Source organism: Lepidothrix coronata, unplaced genomic scaffold (assembly GCF_001604755.1).
Source record: "Lepidothrix coronata isolate B3197 unplaced genomic scaffold, Lepidothrix_coronata-1.0 Scaffold361, whole genome shotgun sequence".
NCBI lineage: Eukaryota > Metazoa > Chordata > Aves > Passeriformes > Pipridae > Lepidothrix > Lepidothrix coronata.
In genome coordinates, this window is record NW_016690541.1 from 182,037 (window position 1) to 194,536 (window position 12,500).

At 47.3% G+C, this 12,500-nt stretch overlaps 1 protein-coding gene across 1 annotated transcript in view; it reads right to left on the minus strand.

Moving 5' to 3' along the window:
• Nucleotides 1–12,500, minus strand: part of IFT172 (intraflagellar transport 172) — a 36,012-nt gene that overhangs the window by 21,678 nt on the left and 1,834 nt on the right. Inside the window, exons 5-16 of the mRNA XM_017838815.1 lie at nt 11,037–11,102; nt 10,572–10,651; nt 9,393–9,480; nt 8,349–8,563; nt 8,131–8,254; nt 6,892–6,987; nt 6,145–6,306; nt 4,516–4,569; nt 3,893–3,996; nt 3,170–3,255; nt 2,584–2,696; nt 111–278 (exon numbers count right to left, since the gene is read on the minus strand). Of these exons, the coding sequence (XP_017694304.1) occupies nt 111–278; nt 2,584–2,696; nt 3,170–3,255; nt 3,893–3,996; nt 4,516–4,569; nt 6,145–6,306; nt 6,892–6,987; nt 8,131–8,254; nt 8,349–8,563; nt 9,393–9,480; nt 10,572–10,651; nt 11,037–11,102 (1,356 nt within the window). The remainder of the gene's footprint in view (nt 1–110; nt 279–2,583; nt 2,697–3,169; nt 3,256–3,892; nt 3,997–4,515; nt 4,570–6,144; nt 6,307–6,891; nt 6,988–8,130; nt 8,255–8,348; nt 8,564–9,392; nt 9,481–10,571; nt 10,652–11,036; nt 11,103–12,500) is intronic.

Sequence of the window (12,500 nt, forward strand, 5' to 3'; positions counted from 1 at the left end):
TAGCTGTTCTCTTCTATCTCCCTCCTGCCGTACCACCCTGACTAACCCCACACACGCGAGCGAGAAGAAACAGAAACTGCAGGAGGCAATCAAAGGCTCCAGAGTTTTACCTTCAGAGGAAACATGGTGACTCGCTCTGGAGCATCGATGTTGTACCAAATGCAGAGGCTGTTTCTGTTCTGAGCCACCACCACGTCACTGCCCGGAACCCACTGCACGTAGGAGCAATAGTTAAGAATGGTCGTCTTGGTGCTGCTTTCAATGTCATAGAGCTGCAGCTGGAGAGGGCAGAGGAGAACAGATCAGCTGGGCTCATGGCTGGGCTGCCAGCTCACACAAACATCGCAGGAACATCCGAGCAGGCATCTTGAAAACAGACATTACCCATCAGGAAACAGACCTTCTCCATGACATGCAGCCTAAAATCCCATACTTATTTACACACATTTCTATCTAGGAATTAAGACCTTTTTAAAGCCTTGCAGCATTTTAGGCAGAATGCTCAGATCCTGCCTCCCTTACATGTCCATGTAAGGACATGTACAGATGAATATAAACCAGAATACACCTTCTGCTATTTCAGTTCCTTCTCAGCTGCAGAGCTGGAACAGGAGGATGGGCTCTTAAGTCTTTCATGGAAACAAACTGAGGGACCAAGAAGGGTCTTCCTCTGAGGTTTTGGGCTGAACTGTCCATCCCAGGCATGGTCCTATTGCAAGGACTGCTGCCAATAAGGTGAGAGGTTGGTTGTTTGTAGAATATACTGCCCAGAAACAAACCTGACAGTTTGGAAGGTGTAACCTGACACATGACATAACAAAGATATATGATGTCTTGTGACTTAGAAGTCCTATAGGATGTCTCTGTTCCTTGTCATTACTGTCCTCATCTAGCAAAGATGAGAAAAAGAAGAGAGAACTGTGCTAGTCTTATGACACACCTGTCAAAAGAGAACAATAAAGTCCCTGTTTCAGTTTGTACCAAAATGGTTGGAGAAATCATAGAATCCCAGAATGGTTTGGGTTGGAAGGAACCTTAAAAATCATCTTGTTCTAACCCCTTGCCATGGGCAGGGACACCTTCCACTATCCCAGGCTGCTCCAAGCCCCATCCAACCTGGTCTCGGACACTCAGGGCTGAAGCAGCCACAGCTTCTCTGGGCAACCTGTGCCAGGGCCTCATCACCCTCACAGAGAAGAATTTCTTCCAAATATCCCATCTAACCCTGCACTCTGTCAGGGGGAAGCCATTCCCCCTTGTCCTGTCCATCCAGGCCCTTGTACAAAGTCCCTCTCCAGTTCTCCTGGAGTCCCTTTAGGTACTGGAATGGGCTCTGAGGTCTCTCTAGAGCCTTCTCTTCTCCAGGATGAACAATCCCAATTCTCTCAGCCTTTCCTCACGGAAGAGGTGTTCTAGCTCTCTGAGTATCTCTGTGGCCTCCTCTGGACTCTCTCCAGCAGCTCCACATCCTTGTGCTGTTACTCCTCAGGGCTGGAGGCAGCTCTGTAGGGGGATCTCAGCTGAGGGGGCAGAGGGGCAGATCCCCCCCTTCTCTGCTGCCCATGATCCCTGTGGGATAAGCCCAGGTGCAGCACCAACACTTGGCCTTGTTACATCTCATGAGCTTCCCATGGGCCCAGTTCTGGAGCTTGTCCAAGTCCCTCTGGATGGCCCTGTCCTTCAGGAGTGTCACCTGCACCCTCGGCTTGGTGTCACCTGCAAACCTGCTGAGGGTGCACTCAATCCCTTCGTCTACATCATTAATGAAGATATTAAATAACACTGGCCCCAGTAGGGACCCCTGAGGGCACCACTGGTCAGTGATGCTATTTGGGACTCTGAGTCATTGACCACGACCCTCTGCATGTGACTGCTCACTCAATTCCTTGCCCACCTAACGGTCCACCCATCAAATCCATCTGTCTCCAGTTTGGAGAGAAGGATGTTGTGGGGGACCGTGTGAAAGTCTTTACAGAAGTCCAGATGAGTGACATCTGTAGCCTCTCCCTTGTTCACTGATGGAGTCAGTCCATCAAAGAAAGCCACTGGGTTGGTCAGGCAGGACATGCCCCTGGTGAAGCTGTGCTGGCTGACCCGAATCCCCTCCCTATTCTCCATGTGCCTTAGCACAGCTTCTAGGAGGGTCTGTTCCATGATCTTCCCAGGCACAGGGGTAAGGCTGTCATGTCAGTAGTTCCCAGAGTCCTCCTTGCCACTCCTTTTAAAGACGGGCACTATGTTTCCCTTCTTCTAGTCACCCGGGGCTTCCCCTGAGTGACATGACTTTTTGAATATCACAGACATACGTACAGCAGAAGGATCTATGATTTTCATTTTCAGCTCTGATGAGATGAAGCAAGATGTCTAGCAACTAAGTTCAGCATTAGCTATGACTCAAGACCAAACATGCAACACTGCCAGCTCATGCAATCTGGACACAGCCAATCCTTCTCAAAGGAACAGTCAAAAAATGACGAGTACTTCAGGTGTGTTTCTCACCTCCCTCCCTCCACTCGGGCATGTCTGTCTCTACCTCTCCCCAGACACGCCATCCTGCCACATGGCCCGAAGTGCCTGCCTCACCCTCATCTTCTTGTCCCTGAAGAGCAGTTTGTGGCCTGTTTCATTGAGCTCCAGCCAATCGATCTTGCTGTCGTGGCTGATCATGCCAGTGCTGTAGCCACCGACAAGGTCCACTTGGGAAGGAAGAAAAGGAAACAGTATAAGTACTTGATGTACCCCAAAGTGCTGAAAATTCAATGCTGTCCAGTGGGAATCAGGTGCCTGGGACCTAATTAGGGCCAAACCCCTGGCAAACACTCTGTGACATGAAAACCAGAGAGCAGTGACATTTTATCTTGATGCCCTCTCAACAGCAACTCTCTCCCGCTGCCTGTGAGCTCACACACCTCACGGGCAGTGCAGGCAGCACAGCAAGCTCACCACGCTGAACAGAGTCTGGGTCCAGGCCACAGCCACAGCCACCCACGGCTGTGTCCTTACAGCCGAAAGCAGAACAGCCTGGTGTTCAGTGGGCTGCTGCCAGGCAGAAGGAATGCGAAGGGAGAGGGAATACGCAGAGGACCTTCAGGGATATGCTGCCTGGCACAGGAAATGCAAAGGGATCAGGAAGGCTGGCAAAATAAAGGGGAGGGAGGGTTACAGTCACCTGTTGCTATAGTCTTGATGTCTATCAGGTAAGCCAGTCTCTTGTTCTCCGCCACGCCTCTCTGCCGTCTCTCATTGATACGGACACTGTGATTTGAAGGGAATGATGACTATTACCTTCACTACTCTCAAAATTCACATCTGAATCACACAGTCCCTCCCACAGTTCTCTACAGTTCCCCCAAGCACATGGAGCCTATGGCAGTTCCCTGACCTGTGACTCTTGCCCAGTACCTATAGCTGCCTCAGGTGAGAACAAATTTTTCAGATCCGTGGCTTTCCCCTAGAAGCTGCCCCTCTGGAACAGGGGTCCCCAACAGCAGATTAGTTACATCGCTTCCATCTCTGAGCAGCTCACGACCCACCCTCCTCCTAAAGCAGAAAACAGGGTATGGGATTTCAGAGGGACAGAGGAGGTCCTCTGATGATGCTGTATCAGGACCAGCTGGGATGCAGAGCTGCCTGAGAATGTGCACAGGAGATCCCTCTTCAGCAACAGCCATGCACTAAGCATGGATCACTGGAAAAGAGGCTCTTATGCTTCTAAAACTTGACAACCAATAGCCAGACAACTAAACCCACCACTGGTCACTGTCAGAAGCGGGTTACTCAGCTCCCAGCGTCTGGGGGCTGCATGCTACAGCGGGACACTTCCAAGGTTGTATGTCTGAGCTCACCCTCAGTCAACTCCTGTGTTGGCTACACAGGCAGGTGTAACCCTTACCTGACAAGATGAGGGTTCACAAACTCTGTGCGGACAGACCCCAGCATGTCATTGCTTCCATATTCCACCAGCGTCAGCTCTCCAGCGTTAAAGATCATGCAGACCTGACAGTGAGAGGGGAATACACTCTCACAGAAAAGCCATGTAGAGACTCACACTGACAGTGAGAGGTGTAGAAAAGAACTCTGCTGAACACAAATCTAAATTCAAACCCTCTGGTATGAATAAGGAGCTGTCCTTGGCTTCCTGTTGTGACTGCCAGCTTTTCCTCAAGGTTGGGGATTTTAGTTCTGGACCTACCAGTCCTGCAGGAGTCAAGCTGCCCCCTAACAGCTGTATTCTGTATCTCTAACACCATCTCTGGCTGTTGCTTTTATTGTTCCTCTCTCCTTCAGGGTTATGACTTATATAAAATGTCAGTCCACACACTGAGTTTGTTCTGTACCTGGCATGAGGAAAATGCAACTACAGGGAGGAAGCAGACTGGGATCTGCATGGAGAGGGTAAGTCCAGGAAACTTCTGAGAAACAGGGCTTTCCAGAAATGCAGTTGACACTTTTCCAGCCAGTGCACGTACACTCTACTCATCCTTCATGGGGAACATTCTGTCCCATCCTACTTACGTTCTCATTGTCAAAGGAGAACTTCTCATTCCCCCCGGATCCTTGCCAGGCCACCTGCAAAGCAATGGCATGGGGTGAGGCCAACAGACTGCCAGCTCTGGCCAGGACCAGGCTGCAGGCACTGGGGTGCACTGTCCATTTCTCTCTCTCCCACAACAGACAGCAAGAGTTACACTGCAGAAGGGATTGTGTTTCAGCACTTCAGCTGTCAGTCATTTCCAGCCTGCAAATTCCATACTTTCCTCTCATTTCTTTAACCTTAGCTTCAAACTCCAGTTCTCTTTGTGTAGTATCTTACTGCCTTTTGGACAAGAGGCCTTTATGTGATCGAGGAACTCTATCCCATTCCTTCACAGGCACTTCTCCACCTTCCCCAAACCAGCTTTATTACAGGAAGCACCAAACCAGCCCTTTGTCTCCATTAATCTTCTCCACAGAATCAGTGCTACTACTGGTGGGAGCAGAATCTCCACACTACAGGTGGTTGAAATCTTTCTTTTTTGGGGTCATGCTAGAAATGATTGATCAGCATAGTGCCAGTGGGAGAACAACTGATTGAGAATTTGAGAAGAGCACTGGAAAATACAATAGGTACTGTAATGACAACAGGCGAGTGGTCAGAGAAGCAGAAACTGAAAGCCAAAGTTACAGCTGCCCTCTTCCCTCCTGGAGTAAGAGCTCCAAGCCACTGCTTCAACAAAACTTCAGTGAGACAGCAGGATGGCAAATGGACTCCCCAGAACCCTGTTCCTTCTGAGAAGTGAGTATAGCCGTGCGACTGAAAGAAAAACTCTGTGCAGTAAGATGTTGAGAAACCTGGAAGTTTTCAGGCCAGACTCTCGGTTCCACTACCAAGTATCACCATTCTCCAGCTCAAGTCTGTAGTCAGAGCTCCTGCTCCCAGGGAGACTGATTAGCACACCAGTAGCCTGATTAAAAGCATACGATACCTCTGTGAACAAAGCAAATATCTTTGAAGCCAATTTACTACTTTTATCAGACATGGGCCTACTGCCCACGTTCTCCAGAGTCAGCACAGGGGCCCAGCGCTCTGTGCACTGTGAGGTTCAGGGGAGGAACAACTTTGTATGAATTGTTTGGTACCAGAAATGACACTGGCAAAAGCTGTGGGACTGCAGGCATGAATGGTATTTTGGGTTTTTTTTTTGGTTTGGTTTTTAAAAACACACTAAGATTCATACATTCACATCTGGAATGCACAGATGTACAACATCCAGTCTGGGGCCTCCCTGTACAAGAAAGTTCAGCAGACTGCCATCAAGATGCTTGGGGCTGAAGTACTTACATTGTGAAGAGAGGCTGAAGGAATTTGGCTTCTTCAGCCTGGAGAAGGGAAGGCTTAAAGGACCTCTAATAAGATGATGCCAGGGTTTTTTTGGCAGATGCACCGTGAAAGGGTGAGAAATGGTCATAAAATAGCAGTCAAAATTCCACCAAGAATTAGGAAAAAGGCTTTCCTCCATGAGGATAGTAAAACATTGGAACACCAAACTGAATGATTCTACAATTCTTTGAAAACAGAGGTATTGTTCCCATGCAGAAATCATACCCTCTGAGTTATGAAATCAAGCATCTGACACTCCAGAAATGCCACAGATTTCCCAGTACCTCACTGAGCTTGTTGGAGCTGATGTCACCCAGCAGCAATGTGTCTGAGGTATGGGCCACCAGATACCTGTCCTTTCCTAATATCTTCACCTCATCAATCTCATAACCATACTGGGATTTCAGCACAACTCGAGTTCCTGTTGAGAGGTTCTTCACGATGACCTAGAGAAAGTGGGAAAAAGCAGTATAAGGCCATACACACAGGGAGAACACAGACTTCTTGTCCCACGAAAGATTAGGCAGATGATACTTTTTTAGATATCCCCGCACATCATTTCACTTTGCTTTTTGAAAGAAGCCTTACCATTCCTTTGACAGCTGTAGTACACATGTGGGACTCTCACTTCTGCCATTTACAAGTTACCAGCCTACTTGGAGGTCTACACAGGCCCCCAAGGACAAGATCCCCTCGGAGAGTCCTGCACTCTCACCCCTGACTGCAGAGGGGTGCCCAGGCTGCCAGCTCACCCTTACTACCTCATTTTGAACAAGGTAAATTTGGTTGAAATTAAACCACTTCAGGAGTCTGCATTTGGCGTGGAGGTACCTCACACAAATTCACAAGCTAGGAAATAAACACCATGATCTTTGATCCTAGCCAATTCCCAGCCAGCCTTGGCCCTGTGCCTGGAATTTCCTAACAAGTAGCTACGAACAGACTGCAGGTACAGAACTCCAAACATGTCTAGTTCTAGCAAGCATCCAGTTTTCATCAGGAATTTCATACCTCATTTGATATTCTCGTACCTGGCTTGGTCCCACATATGTAATTTCAAATTTATTTTTGTAAATGCTTCTGCGAAGGCAGCAGTCAAACTGTTCAACTCCTCCACACAGTGTGCCCTGAGGACACAAACACACCACGTGGTCAGTGAACTCTGTGAAGGACAGATACTCCAGACCCTGCTTACATGAAGAGAATCAGAGGTGAGACACAAACCCACCAGTTCTGGCTGTCCTGGGGAACATTTCTCAAGCCCCCAGATGCAGGAGGATCAGCCCTGACTTTCTTGAGACAACAGAAAGATTAAGCCACTCTCAGAGAAACAGAGATTACCAAGCACTGGCATGAATGTGGGAAAGGAGGAGGAGGGGTTAAAAACCAACTTATCCTCATTTGCCCCATTATCCTTCTCAATTTCCCATTTTTCCCTCCTCTAGTCTCCCAATCTCTCCTCCCTTCCAGCAGACCCCTTTCACCTTTATCTCTTTCTTTATAACATCCCCATTCCTTTCACTGATCTCCTATCCCTTAGCCCCCTTCCCTTCTCTGCAAGTATTTGTTTACATGTTCAAAAATTCTCGGTCTGAAAATATTTCAAGGATTCTTGATTGTTGAACACAGAAGTATGCAAAAACTACTAAAGAAAAGTTGTAAATAACACCTTTCCTAAATATTTTCAGTGTTTAAGAAAAATTTGCAGAAAGATTAATTTTAAGAGCCTTTAAAGAATTATTTAACTTAATAGAGAAAGGCAGATCAAGGCTCAATGGCTGAAAGTAGAAGAAAGACAACACTGAGTTGAAAACATAGCACAGAAACACAGAGTGTAAATAGCAGCTCAACTTTTATACTGCATCTCACAGGTGCTCAGAGGAAAGAATGCTCCTGAGACTGCTCTGGACTAGATATGCTGACCTCCCCATGCTTCTGGGAAAAGAGGAGGGCTGCTGTAGCCAGCAAGCCATCACACCAATGGCCACGAGGTTCCACAGCTTTGCAGTGTGCACACCTGATGCAGCAGTTCCCTGGCACAAGGTCTTGGCCTCTGCACAGGCCATGGTGTGACCATATCACCCACCCTGCACCCCCAGGCCACTGTGGGACTGTATCACCTGCACTGCACCCCAAGGTGACAGCACGACCCCGCTCAAAGCCCTCCCTGCACCACACCACTTTGTTCCATGCACGAGCACGTGCAAGGCTGCAGGGATGTCCCTGGTATGGGACTGCACGGCTCAGGGCTGCTGACTGCTGGTACAAACCGCACAGATCCGCGAGCCGTCCCTCTTCCACGCCAAAGCTGTGATAGTGTACAGGTGAGCTATTTCTTTGGGCTTGCCTTCCTCCCAGGCACTGCGGCGTGGGCTCCAGTTCAGAACCCGTAACCTGTGAGAGAAAGGAGAGAGCAGAGATGTAAACTGGGTACAGCTGACAAAAGAAGCACTATAAAGGGGAGACTTCCCCATCAGGTACATGGTACCTGTCATAGCTGCCGATGACAATGGACTGGCCACCAGGACTGGTGGCTGCGGTGGTGAATTCCTTCTCCGACAAGTCCCGGCTGTAGTCAAAGGTTTGAATCACATTGCCTTCCTTCCCATAAGCAACAATCTTCTTGTCACAGCCTGCAGCCACAATGCTGTTGGAAGCCCAGGCGAGGGCATAAGGAGGACAGGGATGCACCATCAACTTACCCTACAACAGACAAAAACACCCTCAATACCCAAATGGCCCCAGCCCCCAGCTGGCCTCTGTACTCAGCTATCCCAGTGAGACCAGTATGGACCCCTCTGTAAAGCCCAGTTCTTGAGGGCAGCTTTGTCTGCTTGCCCCAGTCTGCAGGAAGACAGAAACCAGAACTGAGTGATGTATCAACTAGGCCATTCATATAACTGCGAGAGAAGATTCCTGATATCAGTAAGAAGAACGATACCATTAATCAAACTGGAATTGAACTCCCAACATAGCTGAGTATAGATGGGCCTTCAGTATGTCACAGCAGTGAGTAGCCATGCTCAAATTGCTTCAGGTGAAGAGATCTGAGAACAGCATTCCTTTCACCACAACTTGAAGCACAGAGAGACTCTCAGCAGAGGAGCAGGAGGCTCAGCAGAATGCTGAGTGTCCAAAGACAGAGTGTGAGGCTGAGATTCAGGGTTAACTGGAATAACTACACACTGCTTAGCATAGAGATGACAACAGCTATTCCCTGGACCCCTACCTGTAAAAGCATCATTCTCCTGGATACTTGAACATCAGGTCTTTCCAGACACCTGGACAGCCTCATGCCTCATACACAAAAGCATAACTTCCCCTCTTACCACCATCTTCAGTGTATTCCAAAGCATCTAGTCACTGTTCTGCCTCCATCAATGCTTCCCAAAACCTCTGCTAGCAAGCACAGCCTGTAGTTCCTCTCCAGCCTTGCGCTCCCTCCATAGCCTGATCCCTTTCCAGAGCTCTCGAGCTGGGGAGCAGGCTGTGCAAACAGGAATTTTGTTCATCGAAGAAGGATCTTTGATACCTGTGATTCACCTGAGCCCTCATCATCAAAGAAGAAGCGCACTATGGTTCCATCTGCATGGCCAGATAGGATTCCCTTCCCCGACACACTGCAGAGAAACAGACAGCATGATGCAATGCTGCAGTAAGATTTGCTCCTTTATTTTCATATCCCTGCCCACAGGAGCCAGTCCCACGGTCACTGCTGACGTTCCTCATCAAAGGAACCTTCCCCAAAGACAAGAAGAAGATATATCAAGTACCTGTACCAGTGTCTGTAAAAACAAAGCAGATAAAAGTACAGAGAGTAGAGAGTGGCCAGTTAAGTATCTTTATCATGTAAAATCACATTAACCAACTTTCTGTATTACTAAAACCCAGAGAGGCTGAGTGATCTTCAGTGGAACAGTGACTCTGCACACAAGTTCTTACAGCAAGGTGTATCAAACAGCCCTTGCAGTGGAACTGCTCCAGAAGTGAGGCTGTATATTGTGACACTGGGAACCCCTAAAAGAAACACAGTGTAGAAAAAAACCATCTGGACAGACACTCCAGGCCTAAGTTCATTATTTGTAGTGTTAATGTCTTGATGATTCCAAGACTCAATCCAAGACAGAATACAAATACTATGGACACTGTGACAAACCAGAAATCATACATCTGTCACCAGAATGACAGCATTTAGCGAAAATCTAGGATGATGATATGTCTTCAGTTTTCTTAAGTAAAGGACACTAAAGTAGTTAAAATGAAATCTTAATTTAGAAAAATTTTAAATTGCACTTTATGGGTATTTTCCTAATTACAATCCCATCATAGTTTTATCTGGTGTAATATTTTTACCTCTTTTTAGCCCTTAAACTTGATTAATGTTTGTAATTAGATAGATGAAGCTGATGAATGCAATCCTTATAAAGTCACAGATTAAAATACATCAATGTATGTAAGGAAACTCATGGCGACTTTCATCCTGAACTGTGTTTGAGGGACAATCAAGCTTCGCAGGCCACTGTGGCACAGCCAGATACCAGATTTTAGGAAGGAATTCCTTCTGGAGAGCACAGGATGTTATTATCTTGACAAGTAACTGACAGCAGAAGGACACTCTGGCAACCTCCCATACTGGCACCAGTTATGCCAGGCCAGCAGTGGGTAGGACACTAAGCCAAAGCAGGGCAGGCCAAAGCAATGCCATACTCACTTGGAAGTTAGCGAGACCACGTAGGAATCTGTCCCATAAATGGTGGAAGACTTGTTGTTCTTTGTATTTGCTAAACGAACCTGAGAGAGAGAATCTGATCAATGTTGCTTCTGTCTGCAGAAGGTGGATCTTCCCCAGTGTAACATCCCCAGAGGCTTCCCAGTCCATGACCAGCACCAGAAATCACAGGAAGCTCACTGCCTTCTAGGAGGCTGGAGAAGCAGAAAAGTTGGAGTCACACTTCCACATTTCTAGAAAGGCTTGGGAAAAGAACCAAGTGATCCAGTAGAACCTCCAAGGACTAGCTGGGAATCAGAAGATTCAAGTCCACAGTGCAATCTCTTTGTTGCTATTCCGTGCTCAGTGCCACATGTTGATAGCTCTTACCTGCACAGCCCAGGTGCTTGCACGCCCTGGCAAACTCAGCATGGAAAAAAAACCCAGGCAAATAACAAGTTTCTCTACCTTTCCTTCAGCAAGACCAAAGACAATGACATTCTCCGCTGGCCACAATAAGCAGGTTACGGCACTCTGCCAAGGAGGAGGTAAAAAGAGAGGTTAGGAGCTCCATCCTACTCAGCTTCCTGCCCCATTTCCACCTAAGACAGCTCATGAACACTGACACCACTCAGGCCAGGAGAGATGGGCCATTTGGCAGGCCTTACAGTAGGGCTGAGGCCCTGCACGCTGAAGTTTAAACTAGATAATAGTGAGTTAGGGCAAAGTAATGGGCTCAGAAGGGCTAAGGGAGGGCAACAAAGTGACACGGATGTGTTCAGAATGGAGCTCTTCTGAGAGCATTACTTACTGAACAGGGATGTGTTTTTCCATGTGCTGTGGCTGAATGTAAAAAATCATGGATGTTTTAAAAAGTTTTTTGCAACAAGTATAAAACATAAAAATAATGTGACTGCCAGTTTCTCTAATAGCTATGAGAATACTTGCACTTTGGATCTTCATTTGATGTATCAGAAATAGCCTTTATTTTTTCGTTGACAAGCAATATTGTTATTTGCCACTACTAAATACAAACCAAAATTTGGTTCCAAATTCCCAAAATCTGAGGTGGGATCAGGATAAATAAAGCCGACCGCAAAAACCCAACTGTAGGAAAGGGCCAAGAGAGTTAATGAAAGCCCTTCACATTTACCCTGCAGAACTCCAGTCAGTAAGAAGGCTGGTGTTCGTCTCTGTGCCACCAGCACCAGTTTCACTGGCTCTTCTGTCCCATCTTAAGCATCTGGGATGCTTTAGATACATATACACCCTCATTTACTCATTTCACCTTCTATCCCCATTCTGATCATTCCTATCAGCAAACACAGCTACAATCAGGCAACAAAATGTCCCATGGTACCCAAACTGTTCATAATTAAGATGCACAATCAATGACCAAGACACATTTTCATTACCACTGTTTCCTGTATTTCCCTCATTATCTGGCAGACTCTTGTTTTCAGTCTAACACAACAAAAGCTTGGGAACAAGCCTCACGAGTGGGGATTTGCTCACTGCTTCTGCAAGGCAGTCACAATTGCACACACTTGTCCCAGCCCTCAAGCAGGAGGCCTGGCTTGCCAGCAGGGCTGAATACTGCCACTGTGATCACTGGGTGTGTAACAATGCCCAGTGGCAGGAGAAGGAAAGAGATCAATAAACGATGTCTCATATTGACTGAACACATGAAAAATTTGTGAATAACAGGAGAAAGCTGGACACAGGGGTAAAAACCCACACATATAGCACAAGAAAAAATAAAGGATTTATTTCGTTAGAAGTGGTAGAAAAGGCATGGAGAAATGAGAGAATGAGAGGAAAAAAAAATCACTGAGTTGCTACATTAAAAATACAAAAACTTGTATGCATGCTGCGCAAAGCATCCGAGCTTGTGAGAGGCGAGCAGGCTCCCACCAGGCTGCCAGCCAGAGG